A 20,017-nucleotide genomic window follows, 5' to 3' on the forward strand; every position below is an offset into this window, starting at 1 on the left:
TAAAAGCTCATTTTTCCCTTAGTATTTCAAGAGTTTACAACTCGTAAATCGTAAGGAGGAGGGACAAAAATTTAGAAATCTAGGGTGTTTTAAAAACCTATTTTTGCCTTAGTGTTTTATACTCTCACTGCTCGAAAACTGTAGAGTAAAAAAATTGAAATGGCCTCGATTATAATCAAGGCTTCTTTCAATGATGTGTCATGACTTATTATTCCTAGAAAACTATTTTGAATATTTATCACTTAGGGTTTCTTTATCCAAATATTAACAGTGAATAATAATAAGTTATTCCCAATAACATTTTGGATATTCATCCCTTTGGGATTTCTTTATCCAAACATTAACGGTGAATAATAGATGAATTCTCCAAAAAATAAGATTTTTATATTTTTTGAAATATTACCAATACCCTTTGGAGTTTTACAAACATGTTGTAAAATCCAAAATGTAAGAAAATAATCTTTTGTTATGTTTAAGAAATCCATGCGAAAACACATTTTCAAAACTTCAAATATTTGTTTACACACACACACACACACACATTCAAAACATGTTGAGGTATTGGTTGTATGCAACACATAAAAACATTTTTTATATTTTTTTTATCAAAAAACACAAGCATCACAGTTAATCGCAAGACAACCCAATTACTGGCCCAAACCAGTAACAAGTCCAGCCATAGTTTCATGCATATGCATGCTACAGTGGCAGGGTAATTAATTCGGTAAAGACAAGGAAAGAAAGACTTAAAGGCGTAGAAGGACACGACTGGTTGCCGCTCACGTCTCATATTCCCCAACGGTTCTAGTTAGTGCAAGACGTCTAGGATGTTAAGAAGCACCAATGAAGAGATTGTTGTGCTGGCGAAGAAGAAATTGCACCGATGATCTACTGATGTGAACAACGCTGGTGCAGAAGGAGGAGGTGATGTTATTGCTTTCTAGAGCTCATCATGCCTATGAAAGAAAAAGTTGCACTGCTGGAGGAGAAGAAACTGGGGACAAAAATGAAGGGATGAAGGTGATGGTGAAGGCGTGTTGGTTGGTCTCTCTATTTTTTTGTCTATTTATGTTCTTTCCTTCTGCTCTTCCCTATCTTGCTCTCGTGTTCGTTCTCTCTGGATTTTCATTTTTTTTTTGGTTTGTTTATTTCTATATATATGTGTGTTTTGTTCTCTCTAAGGATTTTTCTTTTGTGTTTTTCTTCGTCCGTTTGTTTCTTTGGTTTCTTTCCCATGCTTCCCGTGTTCCTCCTTCTGTATTTTATGTCTTCCTCCCTCACCTCTCTCTCTGTTCTCCCCTTTGTTTTTTTGTTCGTCCTTCCTCTCATTCGCGTCCGTCTTGTCTCTACTAAGAAGATGGTTACTGCTGTTATGGCTGATGCATGCTCACGGTAAGAAAGGGAAGGGCTGGTGTTTATAGGGGCTCTCGGTGAGACTTTGTTTCTCTAGTTTTGGCCAAAAATGATTGGGGCTAGCCGAAGATGGAATGGGTACCAGCAGGGAGAGGGAGAAGAAAGGAACTGAAATGGCTGCTGGAAAAAGGAAATGAGAGGTGACTTCTGTGTAGAGAAAGGGAGGGGAGAGTCTGCGGCTGAAGGGAGAAAAGAGGCTTCTCTTAGGGGGTTTCTGGCTTTACCCCTTTCTTAAATGGAGGGGGTCCTGGCTCCTTTAAAGAGGGTTTAGATTTAGGTTTTTTTTTTTGTGTGTGTTTTCCTCTCTTTTGCTCTGAAAAAATAATCGCCCCTTTTTACATATGGATGGAGGTTCACTTATATAGAAAATCTCTACACGTGCTATTCAAGGAAATATTGCAATAATTATTGTAGAAATTGTCTTCTATAACCAGCACCAACAAATCCTATGTATATGGTATTTTCTATTGTAATGATTTTTTCATAACCAGCACAAATCAAATCATATATCTATAGTATTTTATATTACAGTAATTATATACGATTTAGTAATTATCTTCTTGATATATTGCTTCCTTGATATTAAGCCAGACATTATTATGACATTTTTTATTCAGTCCCTATTTTTAAATTCCTTCAATGAAACCAATTACTTTCCAAAGTTTAAAATTGGTCTTTAATTAACCCAATAAATTCTTGAAACATTAAATCAGGTCCCTCGAATCAGACCGACAAACTCAGGTCAGGATCGTTCTCACGATAAGATTCTCTGCTTTCATGCTAGATATTCATATGGGAATATCTTGAGCTTCTAGTATCAAAATTAGACGATTCAAAAACTCAAATTCATCTACATGTATAGGTCTATAACTTTTATAAGGATTAAAAGTGAGATAAATTCATTTTAGAGAACATAATCTTGCAGCAATCTGGTTGGTCAAAAAGGATTTCATGATCTGACAATGTCGAGCATCTAAATATGACTAAGAGTCTGCCATAAAAATAATGACCCCTATGACCCAATAAAGGTGTTGGTCAATTCTTCAATATATCATGAGTGACAGAATATAGCTAGGATGGTTAGATATCATACAAAACCAAGTCAAAATCAAAGCCTAAGATGGAACAAAAAATTGTGACAACAGTAGAATTTTTTTTTTTTTTAGTGCAAATTCAAAGGGATTTATCCAACCTTAAAAACAAGATAATGAAGGAATGAATTTAGCATTATGAAGACCCCTAGTCAGTCTAAGAAACCTAATGATTTTGGCAGCAAAGTGGAAGGATACAAGGGGCAGAAAATAGCTCAAACAAGATTCAAAAAATATTTCTTTCTCCTCCATTTTTGTCAATTTTCTAGCAAACATGAGCTACACTCTTGCACTAGGTTCAAAAGGGATACACACCATCTTCACCATATGAGGTCCAAAAATGAGTAACAACAATACCCAAAACCAAGAACCAAGTTAAAAAAAGGCATTAAACATATAAACACAGGGCATCATTTTAAAACTTGGCAGAGTTGACATTAAACTGATTCTTAGAATTAAAATTCAATTGAGGACTTAATTGAATAAATTAAAAAATTAATGGATGAAATTGAAAAAAAATATATTTAAACCCAAAACACCAAAACAACGGGTTTTTTTTTTTTCTGAAACAACATTCTTTTGTTAATTTGAAAAAACAACACACACACAAACACATATACACAGAGAGAGAGAGAGAGAGATATGATGCCATTTTGAAGCCCATTGTCTACTATCTTCAACCTCCACTCAATAGCAACAAAAACGGTAGCTCTGATGCCACCTTCAAGTCTTCCTTCTCTCTCATACCTTCATCATACAAGAAAAAAAAAAACATGTCACCCTCGTGATTTGCCATAGCACCCGAACCTAAGAAAAAAAGTTGTTCCTTGGAAGCGTTAAACCCGTTGCAAAGTTGACCCAAAGAGGCGGACATGGCTAGCCTTTACAACCTAATTTTACAGTTGATCCAGAACTTCATTTTGTTCATGTTTAGTCCTTGAGCTTGAGAGAGAAAAGAGAAATTCCTAGGAAAATGGTGTAGGAGAGATAAAGTTGTATGTTAGCCATTTTTTGACAACAAAAAAATGATCTTTGTATCAACAAGTTTCATTTGATGAAAAGAGTTTTATTGAGATGGTCTTGGTCATTCATCTTATCATCTTATTTAGGCTATTTTATTTTTATTTTTTTGACCTATTAAAGGTTTATTTAAGACTATAAATGGGTTTATTAGGGTCTCTAGGGTATATCTGAGGTGTTTTCAGGTGGAAAAAAGGATTAATATAAGGTTTTGGGGTCTCAGAAGTCGAGCCTCAATTTTTCAACCACCCGATGTAGCTGAAGTTCAACCAATAGATGACGCATCATCTACCACCACAAACAAATTGTCATCTACTTTGTTTTTTGAAAAACAAATAGGCTGGCGGCACTTTGTTTGCCAAATTTAACAAATTAAAGGTCGGACGCGTGAGTCTGACCTTCTCTATTTTGTGCCAAGCATAGTTATTAAACCCGGCCCACGGATTGACCTTGGTCATCTCGGGAAAAATTAAAAAAAAAAAAAAACATTTAAGGTTTTAATATCTCACATGAAAAATTTAAGAAACATTTCATGTAGATGTAGGCTATATATAGTTATCTCATATGAAAAGGCTAAGGAATATATATATATATAAATTTTAAAAAATAATTTATGTGAATAGAGACTATATATATCTCATGGAAAAGTTAACATTTCATACGGATGTAAGCAATAAAAAAAATATGTAATGCTAAGTATTCACAAATTAACTTTATATTTTTTGGGTTTATAAAAAAATATAAGAAAAAAAAAAATCGGGTCTTACTTGGGTTATGGCAAGGCACCTAAGTTTTATGATGCTAATTGCAAATCTGAGTTTAGAACATTTAAAAATGCAACTAAGGCCCTCAGTCGTCCAGGTTTAGGATCAACCCGTTTAGCAGGCCGGGTTTTATATCTACGATTCCAAGAGCAGGGCCACCTGGACTCTTTTTATAAATGCTTTTTATTAATTTTTCTTCTTAAAGTTTATTTAATTGTTTTGATAAAAATAATTAAAATTATATTTAGCAAATTATTTAATTTAATATATTCATTTTGAATTTGTTTAAATAAAATTATAATATTAGCAAATATTTTTTTATATAGCCATTCAGGATTATTTTTTCTTAAAGTTTGATAAAAAAAAATAATTAAAATTATATTTAAGATATTATTTCAATTAGATACTATTCAATTTAATATTTATTTTCAAATAAAATTATAGCATTTTTTTTTTAAGTGGTAGCAATCATTTCAATAATTTTTAAGTGCTATGCAAACTTTATTTAAGTTTGTGGTCACGAAAACAAAGTTGAAATAATTATAATTTTTAAGATATGTTTTTGCATTATTGTTACTTTTTATTTAATTAATTATTCTTCTTATAAAAAAAAATTGGTCAAAACAATGAAAAACATACATGAATTAGAAAATATGATCATGACAAAATAAAAAATAAAATATATTTTTCCATCATAATTTTATTTGTTGTCTTTCCTACAAATAATTTTTTATTACTGTATTATTAATTAAAAAATAGATTCTAAAAAGTTTCATACATCCACTTGCAGACAATATATCTTTCTCTTTTTTATTATTAGTCAAAATTATCAAAAACCAATGTTTTTTCTTTATTAAGACTTTCTTGAACGGTTTTGATAAATTATTATCTTAAAAATAATTATTCTTGTAAAAACTATGAAACAAAAATGGAGCTCATAAATAAGATGAAAAAATTTTAATTAAAAAGATTTATTTTTATCATTATTTTAAATTGTTCTTTTTTCTATTTATTCTAAATTTTTATTGAATAAACAACATAGATTGAAAAGCTATTTTTTAATATATATTAATAAAAAAAGGAGGAGTTATACTGTAAAACTATTAGTTTGATGGAATTTAAATTATAATTTTACATAAAAATAACTTTATTTTCATATAATTAAATAAACAAAAAATAGTAAAGCTCTATATTGCAAGAGATTAGATATCTTAATTTGCATTTATTTTTCAACTTAATATTCAGTTAATGTTAAATTGTTTTTATATTTTTTTGATGTATATAGTTCTCAGTACAATTTTTATTTTCATAATTAATTTTTTCCTTGATGATAGCAAATGTGTTAACACTGGTTATACATTGTTTTTTTTGAGTTAAATTTTTTTATTCAACCTACAATAGAATGTGGGCAAATTGGCTAGTTAATAACTTATATGCCTCATTGCAAATTTTTTTTAGAAACCTCAAATTAGCTTTCAAATTATAATCTAAATCTCAATTAATCAAGTCCCTATTGTTTTTAATCTCAATTGAGTAGTTAAAGCATTCCAAACAATTTTTTATCTAAACTTATCATAATCTTAAGAAAGGAATTTGTGTGTGAGAGAGATTCAATTAAATTTTTTAGAAAATTTAGAAAACCAATCATATTATAATATTTTTGGCATGAATTTTTATTATTATTATTTTTCTATTAGAGAGTACCTCACTTTATTTTCGCTATGCATACAAACTTTGAAAATTTGTTTTCTGATCAAGTATTTCTATTAGGTTCTATCAAAAGCATGCTGGTCATTAAATTGACATGTCATCATGTTGACATACACACTAAGTATACGTGAATATTACACTTTATTGTTAATCGAGTGTCTATGGTTTTATTTTTATTTTATTTTTTTATTTAAGTGTATATATTTTTATTTTTAAGTGTGTATTTTAGAAGAAGAAAAATTCAATAGCGTGCAGATTTCACAATCCTTATATAAACCATCTTGGAGCAAGTTAAATAACAGTTTTGTTTCATATTAAAAGAAAATAAAAATAAAGGGGTACATGTATAAATAAAATAAATCGAATAGAATTGATTTCTTTCACTTTTTCATAAATCAAACAAGTGGAAATCAAATAAAAGTATAGACACCCATTAAAAATAAAATATAATATTCATGCACTCATAGCTTATATATCAACTAGCATATTGGTCCGCATTCCATACCAAACCAATAACAATTATTTTTTCAAATATAACATATATAAAGCATCAAATTCAAGAACTTTAAATCTAGCAGCTAAGCAAGATCCAATAGTCTTATGTTTAGCATCATGCCAAACCTAAATGCTATTGGATCAAGCTATTCAAACTGACCCAAAGGCATTGGATATAATATCAAAACTAGATTCAAGATCCTTGGATTTAGTTGCCTAACCAAACCCAAAAACATTAGATTTTACTATAAAGCCTGAAAAAATAATACTTTAAATAATATTTTTTAATTAAAAAATAAATAAATACAATGCTCCAAACAATACAGTAACATTTATAGAGCCAACATTATTCAAATTCACAATAATTTCCCCGCACCTATAATTAGTGGTGAGTAAAAAAACTGAAAAACCAATTAAACTAAGAAAGCCAGAAAAAAATAACAAAAAAAAACCAAACCTTAAAAAAAATTGATTAAACTGATTAAAATTTTGAAAAAACCAACCAGTTCAGTTTCGGTTTTAATTTTATAAGTCTGAAACTGAAAAAACCAAACTAAACCAAACCAAACCAAACCTAAACTAAAAAAAAAACTGAGACAAACTGAAAAAAACCGAGTTAAAATAGAAAAAACTGAGTCAAACCGGTTTAAACCGTTTTTGTCTTAAACATACCAAACCAAACCAAGACCGTTTAGTTTGAACCGGTTTTAGTTTGGTTTTGATTTTTTTAAAAAAATATATCAATTTAATTATTTTTTTAATAAAAATCAAATCAAATAAAAAATTATCATTTCTTATAATGCGCTATCTTGTTAGTCTAATGGTCGTGTCAGCATTTATTTGACAAAATCTAATAAAATACTTTATTAAAAAAATTCACAATTTTATTTTAAACACTTCATTAAACGTTCAAAATGCCGAATTGGTGGGTGCTCTACACGTCCCCAAGTATATAAAATCAAGAAACGTTCAAAATCCCCACCATTTCCACTATCTCCATCAAATCAAATCTGAAAAAGAAAATGACAGAGCTCGCAGAAACCTACGCTTGCGTTCCCTCGACCGAACGAGGCAGAGGGATCCTAATTTCCGGTCATCCAAAAACCAATAAAATCCTTTACACTAACAACCGATCTATTCTCATCCTCAACCTTGACAACCCGCTTGACGTCTCCGTCTATGGTGAGCACGCTTACCAAGCCACCGTCGCACGATACTCTCCCAATGGCGAGTGGATCGCCTCCGCTGATGTATCTGGGACTGTCAGGATCTGGGGTGCATACAATGATCATGTCTTGAAAAAAGAATTTAAAGTACTCACCGGTCGGATCGATGATCTTCAGTGGTCCCCTGATGGGTTGAGGATCGTCGCCTCTGGGGATGGAAAAGGGAAATCTCTTGTTCGCGCTTTTATGTGAGTCTAAAAAATAATTTTGTTTTACTTCTTAAACGTATGGCTAAACGTCAGCAAGCAGAGTTTCTATGGTTTAATGATTGATGTTGATGGTTGTTATTTTTTGTTTTTATAGGTGGGATTCAGGGACTAATGTAGGGGAATTTGATGGGCATTCACGGCGAGTTTTGAGCTGTGCGTTTAAGCCAACTAGGCCATTTCGAATTGTCACGTGTGGAGAGGATTTCTTGGTTAATTTCTATGAAGGACCACCATTTAAATTCAAGTCATCTCACAGGTTTGTAATGGTGTATTTTTGTAGGAAATTATGAGAGTTTGAATTCTGATTTTAAGTTCTTAGAGTTAGAGCAAAATAAAGAGGGTGCATTGGTTGAAAAGTTTAGGTTACATGCAGGGATCATTCCAATTTTGTCAATTGTATACGGTTTTCTCCAGATGGTAGCAAGTTTATCAGTGTAAGTTCTGATAAGAAAGGCATACTGTTTGACGGAAAGACAGGAGAGAAGATCGGAGAGTTGTCATCTGAGGATGGTCATAAGGGCAGTATTTATGCTGTTAGTTGGAGTCCTGATGGTAAACAGGTAAGCCTGGTATTAACTTATAATGAAAGCTTTTGTGGTGAACACACTTGTTTTGTGGTGCCTAAACCAATACTTGTTGACGTGACACTTCAAAAAAATTTAGTTAATAATATAATTATAAGAAGACATTAAATGAGGGTATTGCAGTAGAAGCATCGGTGTAGAAATTACAACTTTATCTCATCATTTGTTTTTAGTTTCTTTCAATTTGTGAAGCCACTACTGAGGATTAAAATGAATTTTGTGGTGTGTTTTGCTTACCTCTTCATTGACCATTTATGGAAACAGAATCTGCAGCCAGGCACTAGTACTTCGTAATTAAGGAACGATTGCATGCTATTCTCTTACTTGTTAAAAGTAATTTATTTTTGATTGATGTGCTTGAGGACTGTAAAAAAAGTGCTCTATTTTTATTGTGGATTTGTTTTCGTTTCCGTTGATACTTTGTTTCCCCATTTCTGTATTTGCATTCCTTTATTTTCTGCTCTTTCTCCACCTGGTCAAAGCAAGTCTTTTTGTGCCTGATAATTAACCAAATTGTGGTTAAACTATTTTACAGGTGCTAACAGTATCTGCCGACAAGTCTGCAAAAGTGTGGGAGATCTGTGATGATGGTAGTGGAAAGTTGACAAAAACTTTGACTTCTTCTGACTCTGGTGGAGTGGATGATATGCTAGTCAGTTGCCTTTGGCAGAATGATCATCTTTTCACTGTTTCTCTTGGTGGCACAATCAGCGTTTTCTCAGCTAGTGATCTTGGTAAAAGTGCACTGCAAATATCTGGTCATATGAAGAATGTTACCTCTTTATCTGTGCTTCAAAATGTCCCTAAGACAATCCTGTCCAGCAGCTATGATGGTTTGATAGTTAAATGGATTCAAGGCATTGGATACAGCGGCAAATTGCGAAGGAAGGAGAATTCTCAAATTAAATGCTTAGCTGCTGCTGAAGAAGAAGTCATCACATCTGGTTTTGATAATAAGGTGATTAACTTGGCTACATGTTTTGATTCTTAAATGAGTATGCTGTTTTCCTTTTCTATTTTTATCTACTATGAATTTGAGGAGGTGAATGAGTTCCTGCTCATCAGGATCTTAAATGAGTATGCTGTTTTGATTCTTAAATGAGTATGCTGTTTTCCTTTTCTATTTTTATCTACTATGAATTTGAGGAGGTGAATGAGTTCCTGCTCATCAGGATCAATAGATGACATATGAAACATGCTATAGGGATTGTAGTAGGTTCTCCTGCTTCTAACTTACTGGTTGTGAGAGGAAGTTTTTCTTTTATTTGAATAGTCATACGATTGTTAGAAGGACTATCAGTGTTGTAGCTTTCTTTATGTTGACCACATGTATCAAATAATCAGTATTGAATGGAGAATTTCTCCCTGACATGTATATATAGTTATACTTTTTTGATTGCAAGCAAACGTGATTCCTATCCCCTGAATTGTATTTTTAGCATGCCTCTTCAAGCATCCTTAAAAACTATCTGTGCCATTTTGGTGCCTCTACAAGTTGTCTAAATATGAAAATGATTTGTCCTGCTTTGATTTCTAATTTTTAGTAGCCTAAAACAAAAACAAGTTGAAACGAAGAAAGAAAAAGGAGAGCTTTTCATTCCCAACTGAAAGCTTTACGAAGCCCTGAATTCTATCAAAATAAGTTTCATTGTTTTCTTTAATTTCTTCTCAATGTCTGTTAATTAAACAGGATTTGGGTAAATTATGAACTAATTATGATTTCTACACAAGGTTTGGTGCATTTCTTTTCCTTTGAGGAAAGAAATCTGTGCCCCCTTTCACCTCTAATTCTTTCTTTCTGCTATTCTTTCTATTTTTCAGTTATGGAGAGTTCGTTTTCTTGGTGATCAATGTGGAGATGCAGATTCCATTGATGTCTGCAGCCAACCAAAGGATATAAGTCTTGCCCTTCTCTGCCCTGAGCTTGCTTTGGTTGCAATTGATTCAGGTGTTGTCATGATTCGTGGTACAAAAGTAGTGTCAACCATCAATCTTGACTTTGCTGTGACAGCATCTGCAATTTCACCTGATGGAAGTGAAGCAATCATAGGTGGGCAGGATGGAAAATTGCACATATATTCTGTCACGGGTGATACACTCACAGAAGATGCAGTCCTTGAAAAACATCGTGGAGCTGTCAGTGTCATCCGCTACTCTCCAGATGTTTCAATGTTTGCTTCTGGTGATTTAAATAGGGAAGCTGTGGTTTGGGATCGTGCTTCCAGAGAGGTACTTTGATTGCTTATTTAGATCCAAAAAGTTGATGCTATACTCCTCTCTGTACAGCTGTTTATGCATAGCACTTAGTTATTGTTGGTTGAAGTTGCAGATGTGCAAACTTGTGCCAGGTCTGTGCTCTTTATGCAAGTGAGCTACACTAAGTACATATCTACATGATAGCGAGGCATTGAAAGTTTTCTGTTATTTTGCTTTCTAATTGTCACAGAGCAAAGCAAATTTGGCTGTCACATCTCTGTCTATGGGAGTTTTATTGAATTGCATGATTTGGAGAAGCCACCAAATCAAATGAAGCACTTGCAATAGATAACGAGTTTGATTGGGGGATTTGGCCAGTTCATTAAATATAGAATCATGAATAACATAGCTCCTGTCATTATGGTTTTTGGTTCTGTGAATTTTACTTTCCTACTAGCATATCATTGTCCTTAACCTCGGTTTTTGAAACAGAGACTTCCATAGTTACTGGTCTTACATCTGGCATAGGCCAGAAGAATGTTTTGTTTTATGCCCAGCTATCACTCTTGAGGTTGCTAAAAAATCAGCTTAGATAAGCCGTCACTCATTTTTGGATGATGTTTTGCTTAGTATGCATGCAAGGGGCAAGTGAGGCTGAACTGTAGGTGAAATGCAGAAATAACTACTGTTCTTACAGTTGAGCATCAACCTTTACATTGCCTAAATCTTTCTATGTTATACATTGTTCTTTTAGTTTGCAAGGGGCAATGGATGGGGTTGGTGGAAGGATTGCCTTTCTATGTAATACGTCGTTCTTTTAGTTTGCAAGTGGCAATGGATGGGGTTGGTGGAAGGATTGCTTTCCATATAAGCAGGCACAGGTTGACTGGTATATTGCAGTCTGATGCTGCTCCTTGATTTGGGATTTACCAGTTTGTGTTACATGCCTCAGGCACCCTTAGGCCTGATTGTCAATTCGCTGTGTTTTGTTTTTTTAATTGTCCGTGCTTTATTTTTATTTTTTTTGTTGTCTTAAATTAAAGATAATATGATAAGTTTATGTCAAAATGAACCATGTTTCCTTCTTTTCTTTACTTCACTGAACTGTGGAGCCTTATTTTTTACTTGCATATTTTTGCGCAGGTGAAGCTTAAAAACATGTTGTACCACACTGCCCGCATAAACTGCCTTGCTTGGTCTCCTGATAGCAGCATGGTTGCTACTGGATCGCTTGACACCTGTATAATCATATATGAAATCGACAAGCCAGCATCTAGTCGGATGACCATCAAGGGAGCTCACTTGGGTGGAGTTTATGGATTAGCATTTACTGATGATCGTAGTGTGGTAAGCTCTGGTGAGGATGCCTGTGTTCGTGTTTGGAAGGTAAATGCACAGTGATATGAATAAATGGAGGTCACCATGAATATATTCAGGTCAAAATTTTTGAAACTTGGTGACCATGCTGGATTATTTTGGATTTTTGAAAAGGTGTAACTAGATTAAGGCTCTTTCTCCTAGCTAAAACAGTGCTGGTTTTCTCTCTTGGGATTTGCTGAGGCTGGGATAAGCTGCTTTTTGTGGTCTTATGAGGCCTTCCTCGTGATTCAAAAGTGTTTCTTTGAAGGGCTGGACGTATTTTAAAAAACAAAGGCTGTAACGCAGCTGGGATTCTGAGAATTAATTTGCTTTTGGGGTGGAGAAGATGATGGTTTTTGGTTGTCTAGGTGATCTTTTTCTTCAAAATCCCCCCCCCCTTTTCTATGCACTTGTGCGACAAAGTGAATGTCATGTTGGTTTCGTTTTTTGGATTATGCTCTCTCTCTGTATTTTCTGCTTCTTGTGTGGCTGAAGTGATTTTATCCCGTTTTTACATCATCTGTTGTTTATGTTCACCATCACCGAAATGCCAGAGATGCTCATAAGAAACAACAATAATAAACGTGGTTCCAGGTCCAATAGACAGATTATACAAGTAGAAGTGTGCAGCAGCCGAGGGAGACCAAGGGCTCTATATGGCTAGCCCTTGTTCATAGCCCAGGCTTAACCATTCAGCTACTGAAATATCAAACTAGACTGCCTCTAAAATGGCACGTAACAGATTGGGTAAATTTCTTGTCAACCTCAAGGCTCCCTGAAACTTAAACTGGATCTCACAGACATATACACGAGAAAATGCAGATGAAACAGAGCTTGCCTCAACTTTATGAATTTTCAACAATAATTTCTGCACTTGTGGTTGTCGCTGGCCCCTTCACGAATATCAATATAGACGGCTTGACTGCTCAAAAGGATATGTTGGACCTCAATGAGTGGATAAGCTTTGATTGTAAGACAGGCCAGCTCTTGAACTTCAACTTGCTCTTGATCTTCAACTCTATGGCCTACTAGCCATATTGTTACATGTCTTGACCAAACATACAGGGCCTCACGTGTACATCTATGAAATACTAAAAAATTATCTTAATTTAATAACTTAAGATGCAAAATATAATTTATATTATTTTTTAATATATTTTTTTAAGTAAAATTTTTTTAGACTTGAAACTTGTATAAATTCAAACTATTATTTACTTAATTTTTATCAAATAAATAGAAATTGTGAGTTTTGAATTTATAACATTTAATTATTAAGGTTTTTATACCATGTTAAAGAATCATCTTAGTCTAATAACTTAATAAGTTACTAGGTGAGGTCTCTCAAGATATTATTTATATTATTAATACGAAAAAAACACACTAATGTTCATCAATTATTAGAATTATATTATTATATTATACTATACATATATTATTTGATTTAAGTTTGTTTTAAATCTACATTCCAAGCTAAATCATTGGTCACTTGAATTTAATTAAGAATCAAGTTTGATTAAATTAACCAGTTCACAAGCTAACTTTCTATAAACTTGTCGATAATTTGAAGTTGATCGACCCACTAGAAGAATTGAATAATTTTTAACAATCGGTAAGCGACATGAACTAAATAATTGTTATGAACTTGTCGAATTAATTTGAAGCTCATGGATGCTTGGCTATATATATATATAAAATACCAGATGGCAACAAAAGCCGTTGATATAGGTGTGGTGAGAAAGCAAATTTATTCATACTTTGGTCCAGCCTTCCATAAATATCACAGTGTTTGCCTTTGCAAAAGGTGGGGGTTTTTTTATTATTTTAAATCAACCAGGCTTTCTTGTGGTCTCTCCTTTTTTTCCGACAAGCCAAAAATCATGGCTATAAAGCAAATTATATCCAACACTTCTAGGCTGCTTCACGTGCCCGCATCACAGGCAAACAATAAATGTTAAAATAAAATAAAATAAAATAAATGCTATCAGATATTTAGCGTCTTTTTGTATTAAAAACATGTGGAATGTCCTTGTCCACACACCGTCTTCAAAACGTTGGTGTTATATATATATATATATATATGGTTGGAGAAAGTAAAATATAATGATATTTTTTATATAGTCGATTAGTATTTGTTTTATTCATTATATATGATATTCGTTATATTTTGTAACATATAAAATGTCATTTTACTTTATATTTTCACGATCTAGAAAATTGACTTGTGGCAAATATACGTGGCTAAATGGTAGCTTTTAAGGCGTAATGGAATCTTCTTGACTATCCAGGCAACACATGTTTTTTTTGTGTTTCTTGATTATCGTCAACAATTAATTTTTTTTTTCTCTCTAAACGTGTTGTCCCTCAAAAAAGTTTAATGCAACCATTTAATTAATTTTATCTTCATATTTTATCTTTGGTTTTTTATTAATACTTGTTTTATTTAAAATAATTTATATAAAAAAAAATTTCATTTTCATTTCTCATGGATTTTTTTTTATCTTTAAAATTTGGTCCTTCAAAAATTCAATACAACCCTTTTGATTTGTTTTTTTTTTTCAAATTTGATCCCTAATATTTTTATTAGTATTTTTTATTTGAAATATGTTATAAAATTATTATTTTTTTCAATTTCACTCCAATAGATTTTTTAATATGTTTAATTTGATCCATATTTTTTTTAATTTTTATTTATTTTATTTAAAATAGTTTTATAGAATTAGTTTGTTTTTCGATTTCATCCTCCTAATATTGTTTTTTCTATCAAATTTTTTAACTTTAAATTTTTTTTCCTATCAACAAATAAAAGAAACTACTAAAATTAACAGAATTCTTTGATTTTTTTAACTTTAAAAATTTTTTTCCTATCAACCTTGGTTTTTTTTTTCTTTGATTCAAATTATTTTTTTTATGTGTTTAAACTATTATGATGTGTTAATATTAAAAATAAATTTAAAAAAATAAATAAAATATTATTCAAATATATTTTCAAGTAAAAAATATTTTAAAAATTAAAATTTAATTTTATAATAATATTTTTTATTGATTTAATGTTTTCAGGCTAGGGAAGAGGGATCTCTTCGCTTGAAAGGTACAACTCGACTTTCACAATGTTTTCTAACTATGAAAACTAAGCTAAGCACCATAGAAGCTACAGAAGAAACAAAAAAACAAAAATGCCAATTTTAGGTTTCTTTGGACAGTTTTTAAGATTCCTTTTCGTCTCCTTCTTTGTCCCTTCCAAGCATAGGCATGTGTAGGGGAGGTCTAGGGATGACGGAATAAGGATCCGTCTTCCTTGAAAAGGGTGATCTCTGCCGTTAAAAGACCGATCCTAATTATATCTTTCAGAACGACAAACTTTCATACATTGGTTTTGTATTTGCTTTTTATTTTTATTCAAAATAGGGATAATTTTGCTTATTAAGAGGATCGTACTCATTAGTGTGATAGTGATTGCTTTTCAAATAGCTTTTCATACTAAAATATATGCTAATGATTTTTTTTTCATTTTTTTAAAAATTATTTTTGACATCAGCACATCAAAACGATCCAAAAAGTACAAACCACACTCAATTTTAGCAAAAAAAAAAAATTAAAATTTTGCAAAACACAGGTAGAAACGCTGCCCCAAACACTACCTAAAATTTCGATTTTTGTATGCATGAAAAATATATCAATATCTGTAAATGTTTATGATCTGGATATTTATTTGATCATTAATTTTTAAAATTTTTATAAAATTTATTGAGATACATGTAAGTTAATTCATATACCCATAATTACAAAAAAAAAAAATTAAAAAAAGAAGAAGAAGAAAGAAACCCCAAGACATGTAACAAGCATGGGAAAAAAAATAACCGATGTAGCTTCTTAGATCATTTGCAAGGCATTATTTAATTACATACATACTAAAGATTTGGAGTATATATGAACAGTCAAGCAACTACAATTTATTTAAGTTTTTTTTGTTTTTTTTAATGAATCCTCTTGTGGATCCATTTAGATAAAAGTAGGCTTAAAATGACTGTAAACACACCTAATTAAAAAAAAAAATGATTGAAATGTTAAATAAGGAGAAAACAAAAGACCTGCTCCCATATTATTGATAATTTTTATTTTAGTATAAAAATTTATTTTGTTTATTTTTTAATATTTGAATTTGAGAGGGAAGAGAAGTTGTTTAAACACAATTTCAACTAAAAGACTCATTGTTTTTTTGTGTCAACAGATTTTATTTGACATGAACAATTTAATGGTGGTGGTTTTTTTTTTTTAAATATCCATAAAAATAGATATTGAGCTCAATTGAAAGATTTTTTTATTCGTTTGATTTTTTTTTTTTTTTTTGAAATTTTAGGTGTTTTAGAGTTATTAGATGATTTGAAGAGGTTTTTATAGTGTTTCATGTAAAAATCGGTTTAAAAATCCCAAAAAAAAAACATTCTTGGTCACTATAATAATAACTAGAATCTAGTTGTGTAACCCACCAAACAGCATGTCATCTTATTAAAAAAAAAAAAAACAAGGGGAAGATCTTAAAAAGGATTAAAAAAATATATATATATATCTTAGGTGTATGGGATTGTCTCGGGCCTAAACACCCAGGCTTTTTTATGGCCCCAAGTGTGTTAGGCCACACACCTTATCTATTTTTTTAATTTTATTTTTCAAATTGGATTTTTGTTGGGTTTTTTATTATTTTTTTAATTTAATCATTCAATATTTAATTGATTTTGAATTGATATTTATATTTTTATTATCATATAATTAAATAAAAATTTTTTATTAAACTCCATAGGTTCATAATCCAGAATATAATGTCCACTTCTATAAGCAAACTTATGAGTATTATATGGTCTTAGAATAAAATATACAATACAACCAATAATTTTAAGAAATTTTGTAATTAGGTGGACTCCCAAATAGTTTCTCAATATAGCTAGTATTATTCAACACAGGTGTGGACATTCTATTAATTAAATAACACGTTATTGCAAGAGCATATAACCAAATAAAAAAGGAAATTAGCATGAGCCAACATAAAGATAATTGAAATTTCCAATGAAAGATAAAAGAGAAGACTTTATATTATATTATATTTATATATATATATATATATATAATTATACCTTATTTTATAAAAATAAGATCTGATTCTAGATTAGGTAAGCAACAAGACAAGAAAATAATCTCCAACTCCAACGCATCCACGGGATAGGATGCATGAGGCGTCGACACATCGAATAATTTCTCTTTATTTTATTAGATATCCTGTAAAGATTTAATGCATTTTTTTTCCGCTATTTTCATTTTCTATAAATTTCTAAACTCCCCCCCTCACTTTCTGTATTCTCTAACTGCTCACTTACCACTCTTTCTCTGTGTCTTCTCTCAGTCTTCAAGATGAGAGCAAAGACATTGCCATTCTTGGTATTATTTCTCAGTGTTACTCACTGTATCTGCCATGCAGCAGAACTCAATGGACCTTCAAAGCAGCCAGAGACCATTAGTTTCGGAACAGCCGGAGGGCTGAGACAGGGCTTTCCCTAAGGGGTTTTGTCTTTGGAACTGCTACTTCTGCTTATCAAGTTGAAGGCATGGCTGACAAGGAATGGTCGTGGCCTAGCATTTGGGATGCCTTTGTCAAAATTCCTGGTAATAATTAATATGTTATGGTGTTTGGTTGCTTCATTAAAAAAACTGAGTTTTTTTCTTTAATGACAATGATGTTTTTTGTTGGCTTAAGGCAACAGCTAGTGATAGAAGTTAAAAGCTTAATATTGAGGCCTTAGATTATTTTGTTTTGGTAATAATATGAAATGAAATGTTAATTTTTGGGAGCAGGGATCGTTGCCAATAATGCTACAGGGGAAGTGTCAGTGGACCAGTATCACCGCTACAAGGTAGGTCCTGCTCCTGTCCGTCCCTGACCTTTCTTACTATTAAGGAAATCCCCGTGATTGAGCTTTCATTTTGATTTTAATTTCAGCATTTTGGGTCACTACATTGCTAAGAATGAGGAGAATGCCCCAAAAATATGAACATCTAGCATACTGTTACTCAACATTACTATTACGTTATTATAACTAGTGTAACTTTCATTTCTGCAGATTTTAAATTGTGGAGTTCTGATGGCATTAAATGTCCATTCTTGGTTGTATCTGATTTCTATCAAGTTTCTCCCATTCAGGACACATGCTAGATCTAAACTCTTCCATTGATGTTGCAGGAAGATGTAGATATCATGAAAAAGTTGAACTTCGATGCATACCGGTTCTCGATTTCATGGTCCAGGATTTTCCCTGGTAATTGTTTCATCTGCAGTTTCTATTAAATTCAAATTTGTTTGTGAGTTTGTATCGTTGGATTTCTTTGACTTCTTTGATGCAGATGGAGCTGGAAAAGTGAATTGGAACGGAGTTGCATACTATAACAGGTTGATCGACTACATGATCGAAAGAGGTATGCTTTTCTATGAAATTTTAAATGAGATGTATGTTGATTTCCAACTAATTGCTTTCACGTTTATCAAGATATAGGGATATAATTAATGTCCATGAATATTTTGTAGGCATTACTCCATATGCGAATCTGTATCACTATGATCTTCCCCTAGCACTTGAGAAGAAGTATAATGGATTGTTGAGTAACCAAGTAGTGTAAGTATATAGTCACTAAGAACTAATGATTCCCTTTAATAGATTGAAATTAGATAAATGCTTCGGGCTCTGCAGGAAAGACTTTGCCGATTATGCAGACTTCTGTTTTAAGACCTTTGGAGATCGAGTAAAGAATTGGATGACATTCAATGAACCTAGAGTGGTGGCTGCACTTGGATATTGATAATGGCTTCTTTGCTCCTGGAAGGTGTTCCAAAGCATTTGGGAATTGCACAGTCGGCAATTCTGCAACAGAGCCTTATATTGTTGCTCATCATTTGATTTTGTCTCACGCAGCTGCTGTTCAGAGATATCGCGAAAAGTATCAAGTAATTTAGCATTTGTTCTTTTATTTTGAATGGGATGGAATTCATTTATTCGATGGAACAATATGCTATAGCTTTTCCCTTCTTTTCTTTTTTTTTTACATTGCAGGAAAAACAAAAGGGAAGGATTGGAATTCTCTTGGATTTTGTTTATTACGAACCTCTTACCAGATCAAAAGCTGACAACTTAGCAGCTCAAAGAGCAAGAGATTTTCATGTTTGGATGGTAAAAATTCATTACTCTTAGTAATGCAAGAAATAATCCCTCTTTCTTTCATTTCAGTGATCGGTGCGGGGTAATTGAGGATCACATATACTTTCCCGAGGTGACTAAGGTTGACCTTCTTGGTCAATGCTTTTGACCATGGAGATAAATTATCACCAAAATGTAGTTGATGAGCTAAAATTTGAAAACCACAGCAGCATGCTGCATGCATCTTTGAAAATGGCGTAAAATTTGATGCATTTAGCTGACACATTTTGAAGAACTTGCATCTTACTGTCATCGATCATGGGCTATCTGAAATTTATTTAAAGCACTTAGATTGTTGGTGAAAGTATATCTAAAGAATGTACCTAGAAATGAATATGAAAGTATGGTTGAGACTTGGGATACATGTTTTTCCACAAAAGTAAGGGGAATAAGATACTTTCAAGGGCATTCCAGTTGCATTACACATTCATATGGTAAAGTCAACAAACCTTGTGATAAAATTCAGACACCTTGATAGCTTGAAAAAATCATGTCACGCTGGTTTTGGCTTCGTGCAGGTTTATTCATCCTATTGTATATGGTGAATATCCGAAAACAATGCAAAATATTGTCGGGAGTAGGCTACCCAAGTTTACAGAAGAAGAAGTCAAGATGGTGAAGGGCTCAATGGATTTTGTGGGAATCAACCATTATACCACTTACTACATGTATGATCCACATCAGTCCAAACCAAAGAACTTGGGCTACCAGC

General features: G+C 32.2%; 1 protein-coding gene and 1 pseudogene across 1 annotated transcript; both read left to right on the forward strand.

The window, feature by feature from the left end:
* The first annotated feature begins 7,422 nt into the window (after positions 1 to 7,422).
* On the forward strand, positions 7,423 to 12,522 carry LOC118044543 (actin-interacting protein 1-2). Its single transcript, XM_035052884.2, has 6 exons — positions 7,423 to 7,907; positions 8,023 to 8,184; positions 8,302 to 8,488; positions 9,048 to 9,470; positions 10,334 to 10,741; positions 11,852 to 12,522. Exons 1-6 carry the CDS (start codon positions 7,516 to 7,518, stop codon positions 12,107 to 12,109), a joined length of 1,830 nt encoding a protein of 609 aa, XP_034908775.1. The 5' UTR covers positions 7,423 to 7,515; the 3' UTR covers positions 12,110 to 12,522.
* A 4,855-nt stretch (positions 12,523 to 17,377) lies between these two features.
* The window catches only part of LOC118044542 (beta-glucosidase 44-like), a 3,824-nt pseudogene continuing 1,184 nt past the window's right edge, over positions 17,378 to 20,017 (forward strand).

Source organism: Populus alba, chromosome 15 (assembly GCF_005239225.2).
Source record: "Populus alba chromosome 15, ASM523922v2, whole genome shotgun sequence".
Lineage (NCBI taxonomy): Eukaryota > Viridiplantae > Streptophyta > Magnoliopsida > Malpighiales > Salicaceae > Populus > Populus alba.

Excerpts from the sequence above, each read along its gene's own strand:
- LOC118044543 (XM_035052884.2), top strand. The coding sequence starts at position 7,516 with ATGACAGAGCTCGCAGAAACCTACGCTTGCGTTCCCTCGACCGAACGA. Across the intron at positions 7,908-8,022 it reads TCTCTTGTTCGCGCTTTTAT|GTGGGATTCAGGGACTAATG; the intron begins GTGAGTCTAAAA and ends TTGTTTTTATAG. Across the intron at positions 10,742-11,851 it reads GGGATCGTGCTTCCAGAGAG|GTGAAGCTTAAAAACATGTT; the intron begins GTACTTTGATTG and ends ATTTTTGCGCAG.